This window comes from Drosophila biarmipes, chromosome 2R, assembly GCF_025231255.1.
Source record: "Drosophila biarmipes strain raj3 chromosome 2R, RU_DBia_V1.1, whole genome shotgun sequence".
NCBI lineage: Eukaryota > Metazoa > Arthropoda > Insecta > Diptera > Drosophilidae > Drosophila > Drosophila biarmipes.
In genome coordinates, this window is record NC_066615.1 from 20,362,293 (window position 1) to 20,379,606 (window position 17,314).

The window sequence follows — 17,314 nt, forward strand, 5'->3', positions numbered from 1 at the left end:
TCAATGCTCGCAAACAAAAAAGTTTGGGCCAATTTAATCTCTTTTGTTGCCTCGCAGTGGGCTTTTTTATTTCTTTTCAAAGTTGCATATTTTATGACCGTATTCTTTCTGTATACCGCCTGCAACTGGTGTAAACTTTCGCCGGAATTCAAATTAAATTACAGCGGAACGGTCAATTTGTGGATACCCTTAACGAAAAGTGAAGGCGTTTTGGCTTTGAGAGGATTTAAGTAAACATCCCCGAGGATTGTAAATACACGACTCAAACGCCACAAAAGGTAATAATAGTTGAAAGGAAAGGCGAGGGAAAATGGAAGAGAGAGTATTTCTTGGCTGCCCTGCCCCACAGGCGCTTTTTTCATCACTTCCTCCTTTTTTTCAATCATTAGTCCTGGCCACAGGACATTCCCACTCACTCTCCTAGCACTTATTTATGTGGGCAAATTGTAGAAAATTAAAAAATAGACAGAAATACGGAGCAAGGCAGAAAGTTGCCAAGTCCGCCTTAATTTATTTTGGTAGCTGCAGGGCAGGAAATTGTGTGGTTTTTCCTTTTCGGGGCGAGACTGGGAAAAGCCGCCACTTAGGCATAACTTTGGCTCTAGCTCTAGGTCGTTTTTCCCATATGCTGTTTGTGGAAGCTCCGGCTGTTTGCTGTTATTGTTGCCATTAATGCTGCTTACTTGGGCCCCGTTTCTGGTTTAAGGGTTTGTAAAAATATTTGCTTGGGTACTTGGCATATTAGCATACTTTTGCCCACCCAGCACGTAGGTAATAATTGTAAATAATGGGGTTGGCGAGAAAGTTTCCCGCTGATTAGGGCAGCAAATCTTGCGAACAAGCCGGGGAAATTTATCAACGCGCTAATGCATTTGCTCCCCGGTCAACAATATTTGTTTACTGCAGTCGATCTGCGCAATTGATTGCTTAATTTCTGTGAAATTTCCATTCAATCAAATGTGAAGCCCATTAAAAAGTCAATCAGACGTAAATGCAAAGCAGCCAGTCAAATTCACGCATACGGTAGGGGCTATTGTGCGAACCGACCTTGCCCCAATGCACTTTCTACTGCGACTGTACAGTATATATATAGATACATGCACGTGCCTCATCTCTGGAAAGAAAAATCAGCAATACATAAACTTCATTTGGACAGGCTAAGAGTAGATCCTCTTGGACGCATTCTGGCACGTCTTTTATGTTAATTGATGGGTAATTGGAAGAGAAGGAAATGGTCAATATAGATATCTAAGTAGATAGAAGGGAAATACTGAACTAAAAAATTAAAGATTTATGATTCAATAAATATATTAAATAAACGTACTTCTTCATTATCTTTAAATGTATTTCATATCAATATTTTATAGTCATTAAAAGGGCATATGAAATTCTAATATTTATATTATCCCCCACAGCGCCCTAATTTTACCCCCAAGCACATGTTAGGTTGTTGTTCAGTGCTATTTTTGTCGCCTGTACACATAAACATTGGCGAGGGGACCGAGCCTAATAGTGCCCGCCTTATGCCAATGATATAATAAATGAAATAATCCAGCTGGTCTGGACAAAAACAAGAGATTACACACAGAATGTGCCTAAGCTAGTACTTACAACTGAGGTCAGCATATTGAGATATGTATAGGTAATTATATTTTATTTATAGAATTACTTTTAAATATTCACACAATGATTATAATTACTTTCCCAATTAAATTCATGAAAACAAAAATCCAATGCTAATTGCAACCTAATATTGCGGACCTGGCTGTGTGTAAGACAAACATATGGATATGTTTGCCCTGGCTGACATGCATGAAATCTGATTCTGATATTGATTTAGACCTGGGGTTCCTTTCCGCGAATAGCTCAGCCCCAGCACAATGCGACTGACAGAGCGCTGACAACTGAGTACTTATAATATAATGGAACCTCATCATTATTAGCATATTCTCCATCGATTCCAGTGCCGATGCCGAGCCTTCTGAGTCCCGGAGCATGCTAATTGTTTGCAATTATGCTTTGAGTCGGCTTCACTTTGTACAGGGAATGGAATTGGTATTGGCAGCGGGAAATCAGGAGCGGCACCACTTGAATGCATTAAAATGCTGAAACGCGGGCACTTTTCAAGGGGAATCAGGTTAACCGCAGGAAATTCATATTTAATTGATATGCCATAGGGCTGGCCGTCATTTTTAGATAATTGGAAAACCGCAGCAGGCGAACCATAATTAATTGTTATCAATTTGAGCTTGCTTAAAGTGCAATCAAAATGTTGAAGATATTTTCTACACATTTATTCCGAAATCTATTTGTATTCTAACACCGCCATTTAATTTGTACAAATCAAAATAAAGGTTTATTACCTCCTTTCGGAGCTAATTAACAATTAAATTAAATTTGACACCCACTTTTGACACTTAATCGTTGAATTCTGCTGCCTTTTCTCTTATAATAACGATTAAATTCACTTTGGCACGCCCTTTTATTATTACTTGAAGTCTTTGAAATGATTATGGTGAGTCTCCGGGTTAATTTTGCTATTTATTTTTTTAGCTTGTTCATGGGGCACGCGCTGGCACTCGGACATTTACCTTTCGCCCTGCAAAGGCAATATTTAGAATAATTGCCTAAAAAGCATCGCCGAATGTTTACACTTTTGCTGGGAGACTCCGACAGTCCATCAGGGCAGAAACTGTGTTAATTTTATAATTTCTGCAGCGTTGTTTATGGCCCCATTGGAATTGACTTAAACAAATCACCTTTATCTGGCCATTTTTTGGCCCAAATTCAAATTCAGGTGGTGCATAGTACAACAAGCGACAGCTGTGTTATTTTAGCGTCCAATGCGATACGATGGGAATTTATGCTTTATGCCCAAACACACACACCGAACCCGGGCAGTAAATAAACAGGCTGAGTTTGTTTTGCCAAAAAAGATTACACGCAAATAACAACTTAGCGATAAAGTGCTTCTAAAAGCTATTAACTATGATGTCAGAGAGCCATATGCACTGCCGATCTCATCTGCCAGGCACTCGAAGAAAAACGAAGCAAACCTTTCGCATGACTGATTTTATCCAAAAAAAATTAATAAATAAAGATTCCCTAATTAAAATTTTATTTAAGTTGGCACCTTCTTCTGGGCACTCTACTAGTTTGATTACTTTTATACCTTTTTTGATCTTATATATGTAAATGTCTTCAAGAAATAACCATTCCTTATTAAAATATATATATTTAAAGATTGTTTAAATCAAATTTTAAATGCAGTTTTAAGAACCTTCTTTCTTTCAGTGTCTGGTTGCTAGGAGAATTTTCTCCTTACATCCCATGTGATCGCAGCCATAACTGTGTCGGAACTTGAACTTGGCAAGGGTGCTTGGTTCTGTTGTACTCAATCATAAAATATTTTCCACACGTGTATCTCTGTAAGTTTATGGCCATTCTTCTTCGAACAATGGGGTAATTACAAAATGTGTGCAGCTATATAAAGTGAGTGGGGCAATAACCCCAGGTATTTATGCGATTCCTAAACTAACCAATTTAAGGAACTTATTTAAACTAAAACTATGAATATTTCTTAGCCCGCCAAGAATTTCCAGAGCATCAGTCCTGGCACCCCAGCAAATAAAGTTCGTCCCCTGCAATTTGGTGAGTATGAAAATATGCATTTCCTCGCACCTTGATATCTTACCCAGTTGGCCAAAGGAACGCGGCTAGAATGCGGCTTCCCTGAGGCATTTTGAGGCTTTGTCGCGGTCACAATGTGCATAGAAATGCGATTCAAGGCAGGGACAGACAACAATTATTCTTATTCATTGCGAGCGTGGGCGGTGCACATGGGAAACGCTCTTGGGAAATGGGAAAACAAAACGGAAGGCTGCCGCGCCAGCATCTGCCTGCATTATAAAGTTAAAACGGAACAAAAGCGAGGAAAGTGAATATTTTAATTTTGCCAGAGTGCAGCTCGTATTTTATAGGGGGACGAAAAATGAAAATATAAGCTCCACATTGTTTCCCCAATGAAATTAACCAGTTTTAAAGACACAGGTTTTTTGGGGAATTTAAAATGTGAAGAAGAAATCAACTTATCCTTAAGAGTAATCAAATTGGATGACCCAAAGAAGCTTTCATAAGTAATGAAGAAAAAGAATCTATCATATTTTTTGTTTTGTATACATGCCAAGCCCAGTTAACTCTTTTTTAAAAGTCCAGATGCCGAAAAAATCAGTAATGTTTTTACCATTTCGTGCTCTTTGGCTATTAAATTGTATTAGTAATATTTTTAATCCAAAATTCGGTTCCTTGAAAACGTTGCTGGCTGCATTGGGCCATAGTCATGGCCACCAGTTTGAGTCACCAGATGCGCAGGATAATGCCAGGGGCGCCAATGTTGCCCCAAGCGATTTCAAAACAGCAAATGGGGCCCTTGATGCTACAGCCCCAGAGGGATCAACACTTTCCCAAGTGCCAGTGCTTTGAGCCCATTCGTCGGGACTTTAAATCAGAACAACCAAGTGCTCAAATCATCTACTTAGGTCGTAATCCCTACAAGGATAGCTAAAAAACTAATGCTTTGAGTCTCTAGTCAAAAGTGAACTAAATTTAGAGTCCTAGAAAAATTCCAAGCGTATTTAAACATTTGTTATCTGTGGATATTCAGTGTTGTCCTGCTATTATGAGGAGTCTCAGGCGTGGCATCACCTCAGCAACCGCTGGGGATCTCCGAAAGATTCCCCGCAATCTTCTGGGTCAGCACTCCAACCCTCTTGCTTCATGGTGTCCATCGCTTCAACCGACTTCAACGAACTTTGTGAGGAATCTGGGAGCAAGTCCCAAGTGTAGGAACTATTTAAAACTAATCGAGGATCCCGAACTGCCCAAGTTGATAAGTCTCTACAAACGAGTGTGCCGTGACTGTCATGGAATACCCGTCGGTTCAACCAAGCTTAAACGGTCTGAGCTAGATGATCCGCCAAGGAAACATTGGAACAAAAGATATTTTCCCAAATACACCATAGATAGTGGGAAAATATCCAATGATTCAGTAGGTTCCAAAGGGTCTGAGCTAGATGGTCCGCCGAGGAGATATAGGAATAAAGGCGAACCTCCCAAATATACCAAATATTTAGGGAACTTGCCCGTTGGTTCTTTTAAGCTAAAAAGGACTGAGTTGGATGATTCGCCAAGGAAATCGTGGAACGAAACCGGTTATTCCAAATATACCAAATATTTAGGGAACTTGCCTGTTGGTTCTATAAAGCTTAAAAAGTCTGAGTTAGATGAGCCGACTAGGAAATCCGGAAACGAAGCCGATTCTCCCAAGTATCCCATAGATATTGGTGGTTCTCCTAGCACGAAGAGGTCAACGATTACATTAAAGTCGGAACGTAGTCATGTTAATTCCAAAGAGTCTATAACCCTCGAAGTGGATAGTCCTCCAAATAAATCTGATAAAAAAAGTACTTCTCATAAGTCTACTAGTAATAGAAAAAATGGTTCTTCAGTCAAATCAAGAACTCCGATAAAATGGAATAAAAATTCCTTGGAAGGCACGCATCTGTCAAATGCATCTCTTTACAAGAAACCCAACTCAAAATCTCAGGGGAAAAGCAAAAAGAGTAACTTAGAAAAGTTCCTAAATACAAAAGCATCTGCAAACGACCAAACCGAATCTACAAGCCGAACAAAGAGAAAAAAGAAATATAATAAAACACCTAAGATCCCAAGACCATCTCTAGTAAGCCAGACCAGTAAAAGACGGAGTACTTTAAGGCATTCCCAAATGCCGATGGTACCACTCAACGAAGCAAAGTCCCTAGATTCTGTAGAGGCCTTCTTGGAAAATTTTAAGGCTAGTAGAATGAGAAACTCTTTGAAAATGGATCTACTCAGAAAATCTCTGTCGGAACCTTCTAAAATAGATGAACCGCCTAATACTTCTAACCCAGATGCGAGGAGTATAAGTTCTAGCTTACATCTCCTCAGGAACTATCTGGTGAATCCATATAAAATAGACTCCAAGAGCACGAAATCTAGCTCACTTTTTTTCAAGAACTCTCTATTGAATCGTTATAAAATAGATGCTAAAAGTGTGAGATCAAGCTCTGTTCTCAAGAGCGCTCGATCGACTCTTTCCAGAAAAGGTGTAGACAACATATTGTCCAGCACAGATTTTATCAGGAAATACCGATGGAGTCCCTTTAATATGCGTGAAAAGAAATCGAAATTAATCCCGAAGAGATATGGATTAAAGCCCTTTAAAATAGGAGCACGCCATCTTAAGAGCTCCCGGAACAACCCTTTTAAGGTGGGCGAGAAGAACATGAATGCCAGCTCACGGTTTCTGAAACACTTCCGATTCAAATCTGCCTCGGACGATGAAGAGGATGACAACTCCATTAAGTACCCAGATGATAACTCAGAGCGGGGAGTGAGTTTTAGGCGCGACAGCAGTCAGTTCAGAGACGTCTCACAGGCGGACAACCTGTCCTCCTTATCCTGGCTGCCCAAGACGGACATAATCAATGCCAATCCTGGGCCCATCGACCACATCCACTTCGGTCCCATCGACATAGAGGCGCACAAGAAAGATTTCTTTAGCTTCTATAACATCAAACCGGATGTCAAAAGGGGCTGGTCCCGAATTCCTTGGCCCAAATCCTTTGAGCCCAGGAGAGCAAATGCACAGGCTGATGATGTGCAAAGTGCTTTAAAGAAGGAAACCCCTTTCACCAAGAAGCAGTTGGGGACAGCAGCTGCCGCTTGCAAAAAGAAAGTGGTTTTTCGGAATTTCTCTAAATTCCATTGCTTTCGTTTTGAAGTCTGTCGGATTAAACGCAGAAGGCCGCGAAAAGCTGTGTCCTGTCAAACGGAAGTCAACCGGAACAGATGTGAACTATGTGACTTCTGTAGACCGAGCAGCCAGCCCGATGAGCCCTTTATGATAGAGATGAAAAGGAGGCAGGATCGCGAGGTGTTGAAGCAGTACTATCTGAAGATGATCAAAGGAAACAAGGAGTTCTGTGCAGAAAGGGTTTCTGGTGAGGAACTGGGTATGAAACCTTCAGTCACTATGAGTTCTGTAATGAAACCAGAAGAGAAGAGTAGTTCCAAGTCCCATCTGGGAAAGATGCGCCACCAATTGGAGCAATGCCTGGTCATGCTGAGCCTGTGTGGTCGCCTTATTGAAGATCGATTGCAACTATCCAGGATGGAGAAAGATATTTAGACTACCAAGGTTGCTTAGGTTCCGGTCCTGATTTAGAGCAGGGCCCTCAAGACGCCTGGGCCCATAATGGATAAAAGATATTAATGTATAATTTGTTTTTGATCATATATGTTTTTATCATTGGACAAGGTGTTTTCCTAATGAAACTGAATAAATGTATCAGAGTTGTCAACTTATTATATTTTTAAAGGGAGGGGAAAATAGACGACCATTTAAAGCCTAGGAACCATTTACAAAATAATTTGTTAAATATATAATAATTAATAAAACTTTTTAAATTTAAGCCGACTTTTAAAGAACCTGGGTCAAAGCTACCTTTGCTTCAATGTAATTCCAAATAAATTTAAATTCAAATCTATTTTTATTCAGCGGAAAAATTCTAGCATCCCCGAGGAATTCACTAAAATGGCCGCCTCATCAAACGGAAAAAATGTTCAAGCAAGTAAGCCAAATGGTGTTACTACTATTAGTTATTTGAACAAACTATGTAGAAACCTACCAAACCACAAATAAAAATTGCAAGTATTTAAGTTTGGAATATTAACTGCACCATGAACATTTTGAAGAGAAGCCGTGTGCTGAATCGAAATTGTCTGCGCGAAAAGATTCAGAGCCTTTCGCCCCTTCTGCGGACCCTGGATATTGGACCTCCGAGCAAGGACTCTGTTTTTAGGGCCTCTTGGAGCTACTATGCCAGCGACTGTCAGGAGCGACTGTCGAACATTCGCAGGCGCATCGCACAGAACGCTAGGATAGTGGCTCCCAAAAAAGGACCCCTTTCTGTGCTACCCTTTAATGAGAGCCTGTTGCCGCCAGGAGTAGATTTGGATGAGCACATCTATCAGGAATTGGTGTCCTGTTTTCGAAATGCGGAAAGCACTGATTCAGTGAAGAAAACCTCGATTAAAGCATCGAAAGTGCAAGGGTTTTTCGATATGCGCAAGTTCTCCACTCCGGAACAATGGTCTTCCTGGAAGCAGGAGGAACAGCAAGTGCATCAGTTGCTAGAAAAATCCTACGATCCGTACTTGAAAGAAGAAATGACCAAGAAGCTGGAACATTTACAAAAACTCACCAAGCGACGGCCTTTGGTAGTGCTTCCAAATCAGGAGAAAAACCTGGAAAGACAAAAGAAGTCACAGCCCAAGAAAAGAAAATTTAGGGCAAAGTCTAGGAATAAATCAAAGTCAGAGGTACACCAGACCCTGAAAAGTAACACAAAAATGGCTGATAAATATAAAACCCCCAAGAATTCAAGCCATTTATCAGAAATCCCTTTAAAGTCGGCAACAGAAAATAAATACTCTAAAAACTCAAGTAAAATCCCAAACCATCTGGCAGACAGACATAAACCCTCGTCAGCTAATTTGAAAAATAAGAGTATCACAAAAATAGAAGATAATAATAAAACCGCTTCGATGTCAAGTGATACCCCAAAGAATATAGCAATTATACATTCAAGGAAAAGCCTTTCGCAATCGGCAAGTAAAAGTAAATCCAGTATTAGTGTGAGAAAAACGGCTGCGAACTTCTCGGATAAACTGAAGCCTACCTTAGCTGATTTAACCATGAGCAGATTTTTCGCCGAACATCCGAGTCTAGAAAGTATCTCCAGCTCAAGGCGTACTACTTATACCAAACTTCCAAGGCCTAAACCTACAGAAAGGGTCAGTGAAAGTAGCCAAGAAGAAGATGGAATATACGGCATTGATGAAGAAAAGGAGTCCCAACGCTTAGACACCAAAGACACCCAATTGATAACTCGCGAAATTTTCCAAAAAGATCGAAATTCACAAATATCTACAAAAACGAAACAGAGGAAAATTAAAATTCCTAAATATCAACAGCTAAAGGAGAAGAAATTGACAAAAGATGAGGAAATTTCAGAAGATATACCCCCCTTAAGTCAGATTTCACAGAACGAAAGTGAAATAAAATCGAAGAGTAAGGAAATGACAAAAGCTAAACAGTCAAAATCCGAGGGGAAACTGCAAATAGAGGAACTCAAATTATCAAAGATCACAAAAGACGAGCAAACTTATGAAGAGCGGAGGCAGAGTTTCGTTTCCAAAGGAAAGTCCCACTCTTTGATCAATATTCCCTATGCTAGCCATCAGTACATTCACGAAATCCTGAAAGGTCTGACTAAAAGTGATCCCTCGCTCTTTGGGGCCTTCAAGGGTAAACATGGCAGTCCAATCTTTTCACCTTACAAGGGACAATCCTACAATGATACTACAAGCGGAGATCAGAGAAGGGAGAAGAGCGTGACAAGTGGCGGTTGGTCTATAAGTTTAAAGCCAAGTTTACCTCCTGTCAACCCAATGGCTCATCGAAAGCCTTATATTTTAAAAAAGAAAGCACTCCGGGAAATGGCCCAAAAAGATTATACAATTGAACCGGAGGATAGCACTGAAATTCGGAGTGTTCGAGGAACCCTATCTGATCTACCCTTTAAAAAGACACCAGAAAGTCTCTTTCGTTCCAAAAATGACTCCGAAGATGACGTACACTTGAATATAGAAGCGAAACCTATAGTTATTGCCGATATGATATCTCAGTTTTTGGACTCTTATGGCTCCGAAATAAGTTTTATTCAATCGTATCCTGATTTATTTAGGTCCAATGTGCTGGAACAGATTTCACTGATGAGTGTCATAGAAAAGATAAAGCCCAAGAAAAAAAAGAAACGTGTGGAAAAGAAAGTACTAGAAGTGAAGAAGATGCCATCGAAGCACTTTGTCTGTTCCTTGTGCAACTTGGTTAGGAGGAGGCAATCCGAACTTCGACCTTATATGCAGAGGATGCAGAAGCAACGAGAAAGATTGGAACAAAAGACCTACTATGCCCAGAAGTTATCGAGGTGTCGAAGGGATCCACAACAGTGTGCCCTGGAAAATCAGAAGAGAGCCCATATCCGCAGGGTTCTCTCTAAATGCTATAAGGCACTGGATCTTTGCCACCAAATCGTGGAGCAAAAGATATTACAAAAATCTGAAGGATGTTACCAGAGATGAAGAATGTATATATAAATACATATTGTAGAAAGTGATGAGATAGAATCCAAGTATGTTTAAATATTTACTATTTGTTTTAAAATTTTAAAATCGTTGTATGTAATTAACTTCGTTTCTGGGAGTAAAATGTATATAAATAGGTTTTATCTGCCGTATCATTAAAGTAGTTGAGTTTAGAAACATCAAAATTGGCGCCCAAACAGGGACTCTGTCTTTCTTTTTACACTTTCTTATTTTTCCAATTTTGAATCCACTTCTGGTTTCATAGATCTTTTCCTATGTAAACTTGTTCCATATGCTCACAAGTAAAAATCAAAACCCACAACTTAAAAGACAAATAATGTGCGATTACCCGATGTCAAGCCATTTGTTGGCAGTTCATTCAGTTGACTTTTACGCGACCCTCAAAGATTCCACTCGTGGCACATAAAGTTTATTAAAATTAACATTTGCCAGAGAAAACTGTTTCGCATGCATCCTTTTCCGCAAAATTTATTCCAATGCGAGCAGCCGCCGAGTAAAAATAATAATGTGCCATAAAATTCCAGTTTTTTACACCCAAGCCCGATTCCCATCCCTGCGCATAAATGTCAATGCCAACGCAACTAAAATCTTTTCTCTATCCCGCGACCGTTGAATTTTGCAACCTACGCAGGCCCATCCTCCCCCTTTTTTCGCGAACTCTTCAGCACAAGTGCAACTACAAAAACCGGGGGAAAAACCAAAAAAAAACTAGGAAAAACTAGGGAAACTAGGGAAAAATCAAAGTGGAAAAGCAACAAAACTCGGTCGAGGGCTTTAGATAGTAAAAAAAACTTGTATATGGAATTTTGGGTTGCAATGCGGGCAGTTTGAAGCACTTTCTTCTGGTTTATTAATTTTAAAGCTAATTTACTGCGTCAGGCTCAACACGGTGGCATTTTTTATTTACTCCTACAGCTTTCTAGGAGGTTTAGATAGATTAGTTACACAGTTTTACTATTCACATTTACATTACAAATTTTAATATAATTATAATGTGCTACTCATACAAGCTTTTACTATGTAGAGTATAAAAACATTGATTCGCAAATTAGTTTAAATATTTATTTTAAATATATTTTCGTATCTGTAGATAAATTATAAAATGGTATTATTTTGATACAAAATCTATTTATCTATATTTTATCTATCTTTTATTGTACCGATCTATATGTCTATCATATATCTACCTGTCTTTTCCTCTATCTAACTAGCTAAATAAATGCCTGTCTGTGAGTTAATCTCTTCACTGGAACGCTTTAAGCGAGTAAATAGTCGGTGCAGCCCTCTTAAATAATTTTATTCATTAATTACCCCGAGTGGGGGAGTGGTAAATCACTCGAGTTGCCGGCGCCGCGAAGTATGCAGCGCTGGAATGCAAACACAGGTGAGAGGACAGGTGTCAAGGTGCTAAAATGCGTCGGAGCAGCTGCGGCTGAGGCCCCGTGGCTGGGAAGCAAACAATCCTGACGGAGGATGTGCAGGAAACTGGAATGGAAAACTCGCAGCGGAAATTGAAAAAATGCTGAAATGGCGAAGGAAAATGTGCGATGGTTTATGTCTGCTGCTCCGGCGGCGGCCTCATAATTGCCTCTAAGTGGCTTAACTTATTAAAACCAATTAAGCAAGTCGCCTGCCGAAGGAAACTCTCTTAATTGCAGCCGAATTGCGATTTAAAAAAGTGAAGGAAATTGCATACAAATATAATTGGAAAATTGTCTAATTGCCTCAGCAGCCGAGGCCAGTTAACAAGCTGTTCCATCAGCTAATTAAACTTTCTAGATTAAAGGCCAAGCTCCAGTCGATGTAGTTTCTTTGGCAGTTCAAAAGTTGAGAGGTTTACACAAGGACTAAAACGCTTCCAACTTTATGGCGAAATCTTCCTAAGACGGATGGTAATTCACGCTTCGCGGAGTGCAAAGGAGAAGTTTTGAAGTTGGCTAGAGGGATAGCACAGGATTCTATGTTTATGTAGACAGGATAACAGCTCCCAAAAATTTGTCTATGTAACCAGTTTCTAAAGGATTTAAATTTCATCTAGGCACTCCCTTGACTTCCTTGAAATGTATCTTTGAAGTGTAACTTTAAATTTTGTTTAAGTTTTAAAAGTGTTATTTTTTATTTACACTATATAAGCTCATAAATATTAAATGTATATTTTAAAAAATTTAAATTGAAGTAATAGAAATTAAAATTCAATTTTTAATTAAATGTAGGTATTTTAAATTTTATTTTATTTTCAAAGTTAGGCTAAATTTAAAATTGTTTTAATCCCACAAAGCTAGTAAAAATCCATTAAAAGCTAACAAAAAATATGCTTTTATGCTAGTTAACAATGGAGAGTTGCTCTTTATTTATTCATAATTTTTAATGGAAGCCATCACATGTACATGTTCACAAGCACTCGACCGCAAAGCTTTTGTTTTCCCCGGAACATGCTTCCGTATTTACACACCAATTTCAGGTCGCTTCAATACCTTTCGATATCGGTACACCACATTTAGACAACATTTTTCATTTGCATTTTCTGTTCCCAAAATGCGACAATTCGACGAATCCAATCGCTTAAATGGGAAAATGCAAACGAAATCCGTTCGCCGCGCAACACGTTAACATAATTATGGAACAAGCTCGCTGGGGCCCAATCAATCATACGCAGCGTGAGCCGCTTGACATTTTCGGGGGCCCAGACTCGATAATCACGCACAGCGAACCTTTGAAATGCAAATCGGGCGAATCATCCGCCAAATCATACATGTGTACTCACATTTTATTCCTGGAGGAGCGGGTGAATTTGTATCTGCCGCCCTGTGGATTGCCGATTGCCGATGTTTGTTGCTGGTTTTTCGCCTGTTGCTGGTTGTTCTATGCTGTTATCAAATCAATTCCACAGAACTTTATTTGCAGCGAGGCCAAAAAAGAAATGAATCGAGGGAAAACAGCAGTGGCAGTCGGGGAAAACGAGAAAAACCAAAGGAAAAAGCGTAAATGTAACACAATTTCTTCTCAGGCGCGTGTCAGAAATTTTGTTGAATTCCGAATATGTTCTGCACACGGTGAATATATTTTTGAGGTTTTAAAGGGACTTTTAAAATAATAAAGGTACTTGATGTTTGACGTTTTACAAGATTTTTAGTTCTGCACTTTTAGTGCAATTTAAATGTTATTAAATTAAATGTATTGCTTATAGTATTAAATTCAATAACAACATAACACTTTTCTTTCCATAAAAAAAAAACAAAAATAGAACTGATTGAAAATCAAGAAATTTTAATATTATTTTAAAATCAGCCTCCACAAACTCGAAGATGTTTTGCACTTTTGGTTACTTTTTTCAGTGCCTGAGTTACATTTACACAGATACACAGTCTACGATTGTGTGTGGATTACATATGGTAATTTCCTTGGGATTTGCTCGGTTGTTTTTTTTTTGGCCCTTTCGGTTGTTCTGGGTCAGATTATAATCGTATTTTCCAATCTGAATAAAATTAGCCGTGATTTTTCATTGCTCTTTTGAGTTTTATTTTGGCTTAGGATTTATGGTAGTCGCTTAAACACTTTTCGCCTTGTTTTCTTTGCGAATCTTTTGGAAACACATGTGTTGAATCACCCGCATTTCGTCTTAATAAACATGTGCCAAAAATTAAATCAACTGTGTGCGAGTTTGAGTTTATAATTTTATCACTTTTATAATTTATGTCTTCGGATTTCGTTTTGTTTGAAATTTGAATTTCCACTTTTCACTGGGCAACTTTGGCGCCCCTGCACTTGAACTAGTTTCCCGTTACAAGCGTTTTCAATTTTCCACCCGCTCACAGATACACTCGCACACACACACACACACAGATGGGGGGAAAAGCAGGGAAGATAAATCCACTGATAAGAGTGGCGATTGAGCTGCGGATGCATCCGCTGTACCTGGCGCCACGTCCGACTTTCGAAGCCACTCAACAGCAACTGTTGCAAGTCTCGAAAAGGCAACTTGTGGCTGCTGCTTTCCTCGGCTTTTCTCTGCTTTCCGCGGTCGGCGTCGCAGCATCTCTTTCCCGAGAGCTTTTCCGAGGAGCTTTTCCTCGCACCACACGGCAAACTGTTGATTGGTCTTCGGAAAACGTGAAAATGTGCAAATGTGTGTGTTTTGGCCAGGAAGAGAGCACAGAAGAGAGCCTATCTCGGCTGGCTCGCCGTGCTTTACTTAGTTAATTAGTACTCGTACCGATGGCAGTAAACAGTAGTTAGTCCCTGTTTATGGGCCTTAAAATAAGTCATTAAAAGCGGGTTTGATAGGTGCACACAACAGAAGAGGTAAATGTGGCTCTGCTTAATAAATCAATTGAAGGAGGAAGAACTAAGGTTCTTACCGTCTAGAATAAGGATCAGGGATTAACAATTGGGTATTTGTTAAACAGTTCAAAAATGTAGATTACCTAAAAAAGTAAATATTTTACTATCCTCAGACTAACAAAAAAAAAAGAAAAATTAAATAATAAATTCATAGAAAAATAGTATTATAATATGCATATATTTATTAAAAATTTGCTGATCTCTACAAAATGAAAAAGCGAATTTATATTTTATTGTCTGAAGATATGCAAACATTAAAAAATATCAATTTGAAAGGAACACATCCTTTATAATTATTTTCCAATAATAAAAATAATTTACTTATTTACTTTATAAGAAAAATGTTATTCATAACCTTGTAGGTATTTATAAACGTTAGATATTATTTTATAATATTTATAGGACTGAAATAATCTAATATAAAGCTTACAAAGAAATGATTCTGTTTATACCTTATATCTGTTTAGCCCGAAGTTTGGTAAAGTCAACTTTTTCTGTGTGGAAAATGCCCTTTAAAATGTCTAGTACCACATTACAAATTACAATTCAAATAATGTGCAGAGACACTCCTTCGAATCAACCATAATCCCGGTAAATTCGTTTCCAGTTCCGTTTGCTTGGGCCCGCCACAAAGCCATTAAGGCTGCTGTTTACCAAAGCAACAGTTACCAATGTTTACGGCGCAGCAGTACACACTTCTGAGCCTGACAAGACGAGCTCCCCGAGGCACTTGCTCCTATTCGGGGCCCGCAAATAGATGGCACATTGGCAGAATTAACGCGCTTTTAATAGATTAGAGCCCCCGGCCGTGGCTGCTCGGCAAGTCGGCTCTTCAGGGGCACATTGTGATGGTGCAACCGACGATGCCGCTCAAGGACCTCTGCACCCGATCCGCAGATGATGGCACCAACCTGGCCAACCCGGCCGCCGCCCACAACAACTGGGCGCCACCACTTTTACAACTATCCCCAAGTGGCACGAGGACACACGTTTGGCAAATTTTCGCAGGCGGAAGGACGAACACCTGGACTAATTGATACGCTCGAGCAGGCACGTAGAAAAACAGCTTTTAACTTTTTATTTAATTTTTAAACTTGGTGTAAGTGCTATTTATTATTTATATAATACTAACTTCATTTTCATAGTTTCAACAATTCAGAGAATTTCACTGATTGTTTAAAAATAAACAAAAAATAATACAATAAAATAAAATTATTAAAATATAAGTGTAAATGTATCATCTTAAATAATATATTTTATAAGTTATCTGTTTATATTTAAACTTTAAAATCAAATTTATATATCTTCTAAAAAAGTAAGATGAAAAATATGCCACTATTAAAATATTCTTATTAGAATATTAATGTGTTTTTTAATTAAAAACTAAGATGAAGTCGCCCTTATTTGATAGACCAATATTACAATAATCTTAAATTATATTTAAAGTATAACTAGAATTCTTAGAAATAAACAGAGAAAACAGTTTAAAACAGTAAACAGAAAAAACAGTTTATTGTTCAACACCTTTGCTAGCGAACTCTAAAATGATCCAGTTTTCCAAACACTGACCTACATTTCTCTCAGTGTCGGATTGACTGTAGCAATTTTCCTGCTTTCATACAGTAAAAACAATTACCCGAATGTTTTCGTGTGTGGGGCGTGAATTAAGCTCGCATTAAAATTACCGGGAATGAAAAGGCCGGGATAAACGAGGCGAGAAAATCAAATTGAGTCGCTTATTTCACTTAAAGCTGTGCCAGGTTCAGGGCCACGAAGGGAAGTTCGCGTCCTTGCGGCCATTTTGTAAGGTCCTGTATGTACTTATATACATAAATTCAGCTGGGAAAAGCCAACGGGCCATGTCAACACGAGGTTAACTTTTAACTTCCTCGGACGACGTTCGTTGACTCCGGAGCGCGTACTAAACAAGCGAACAAAAGCCGTTTCTGCACTGTTTTCCCGCACATTTCGCTGGGCTAATTAAGACGCCCGTCCTTCGCAGCGGTAATCCTATATATCCCCGATCCGGCGACCCTGCTTTGCAGCTTCGCATTACCGCTGGATGCACGCGCATCTGATTATGCCGCATTATTGCCAACAGCGTCATTTTCCGCGCGAATAATTATGGGGAATTTGGGTGTTAAGCGCTAATGTCCTCGACTGTCTGGTAATAAAAGAGTGGAAAGCGAAGGATGTTTCAATAACCAGGTTGCCAGTGCCTATCACTGTCATAATATCTTAAATGTAAGATACTTTTTCTTTAATATTCTAATTTACAAGATAACTTTTAAATTTGGCGCTCAAAAACCAGTTGAAGCTAGCATAGAAACAGGCTGATTGCTACAAATTTTATGTAAGCATGCAGGCAAAACGGTCACACTTTATTCAGTCATATTCAAATTTAAATAATTTAATTTATATTTAAATTCGTTAATTTAATACTACATATCAACAAGCCAACAAAAACCCGCAAACAACACCCAAAACCTTTTGGAAAATACCAGTAAAAGCTGGAGTGTCTATTGAAATATACAAACTGATTTACACGCTTTCTTAAAATTATACTTTCTAGAAGCTAATAAAAATGTTTAAACCAAATACATTTGAATTTAAATTTTGCGTGGTATACTTATTCATGAATTTTGGTATTTGAAAATAACGATTTTCCCGCCAAAGTAACATTCTGTTAGGGCCGACATAT

The 17,314-nt window shown here is 38.8% G+C and overlaps 3 protein-coding genes across 4 annotated transcripts in view; 2 read left to right on the top strand and 1 right to left on the bottom strand.

Annotated features, from left to right (window-relative positions):
* Positions 1-14,216, bottom strand: part of LOC108023071 (potassium voltage-gated channel subfamily H member 8) — a 60,468-nt gene extending 46,252 nt beyond the window's left edge. For both annotated transcript variants that reach the window (XM_050887487.1, XM_044091831.2), the window contains exons 1-2: positions 14,188-14,216; positions 13,037-13,164 (exon numbers count right to left, since the gene is read on the bottom strand). The gene's annotated coding sequence lies outside the window, so the exon portion shown is untranslated. The remainder of the gene's footprint in view (positions 1-13,036; positions 13,165-14,187) is intronic.
* On the top strand, positions 4,666-7,403 carry LOC108023131 (uncharacterized). Its single transcript, XM_017092402.3, has one exon. The coding sequence runs from the start codon at positions 4,679-4,681 to the stop codon at positions 7,229-7,231; it is 2,553 nt and encodes an 850-aa protein (XP_016947891.1). The 5' UTR covers positions 4,666-4,678; the 3' UTR covers positions 7,232-7,403.
* Positions 7,574-12,404, top strand: LOC108022237 (uncharacterized). The gene is made up of 2 exons (XM_017091095.3): positions 7,574-10,298; positions 11,484-12,404. Exon 1 carries the CDS (start codon positions 7,783-7,785, stop codon positions 10,246-10,248), a length of 2,466 nt encoding a protein of 821 aa, XP_016946584.1. The 5' UTR covers positions 7,574-7,782; the 3' UTR covers positions 10,249-10,298; positions 11,484-12,404.
* Positions 14,217-17,314: the final 3,098 nt, after the last annotated feature.

Coding starts and splice junctions, on each gene's coding strand:
- LOC108023131 (XM_017092402.3), top strand. CDS start 4,679: ATGAGGAGTCTCAGGCGTGGCATCACCTCAGCAACCGCTGGGGATCTC.
- LOC108022237 (XM_017091095.3), top strand. CDS start 7,783: ATGAACATTTTGAAGAGAAGCCGTGTGCTGAATCGAAATTGTCTGCGC.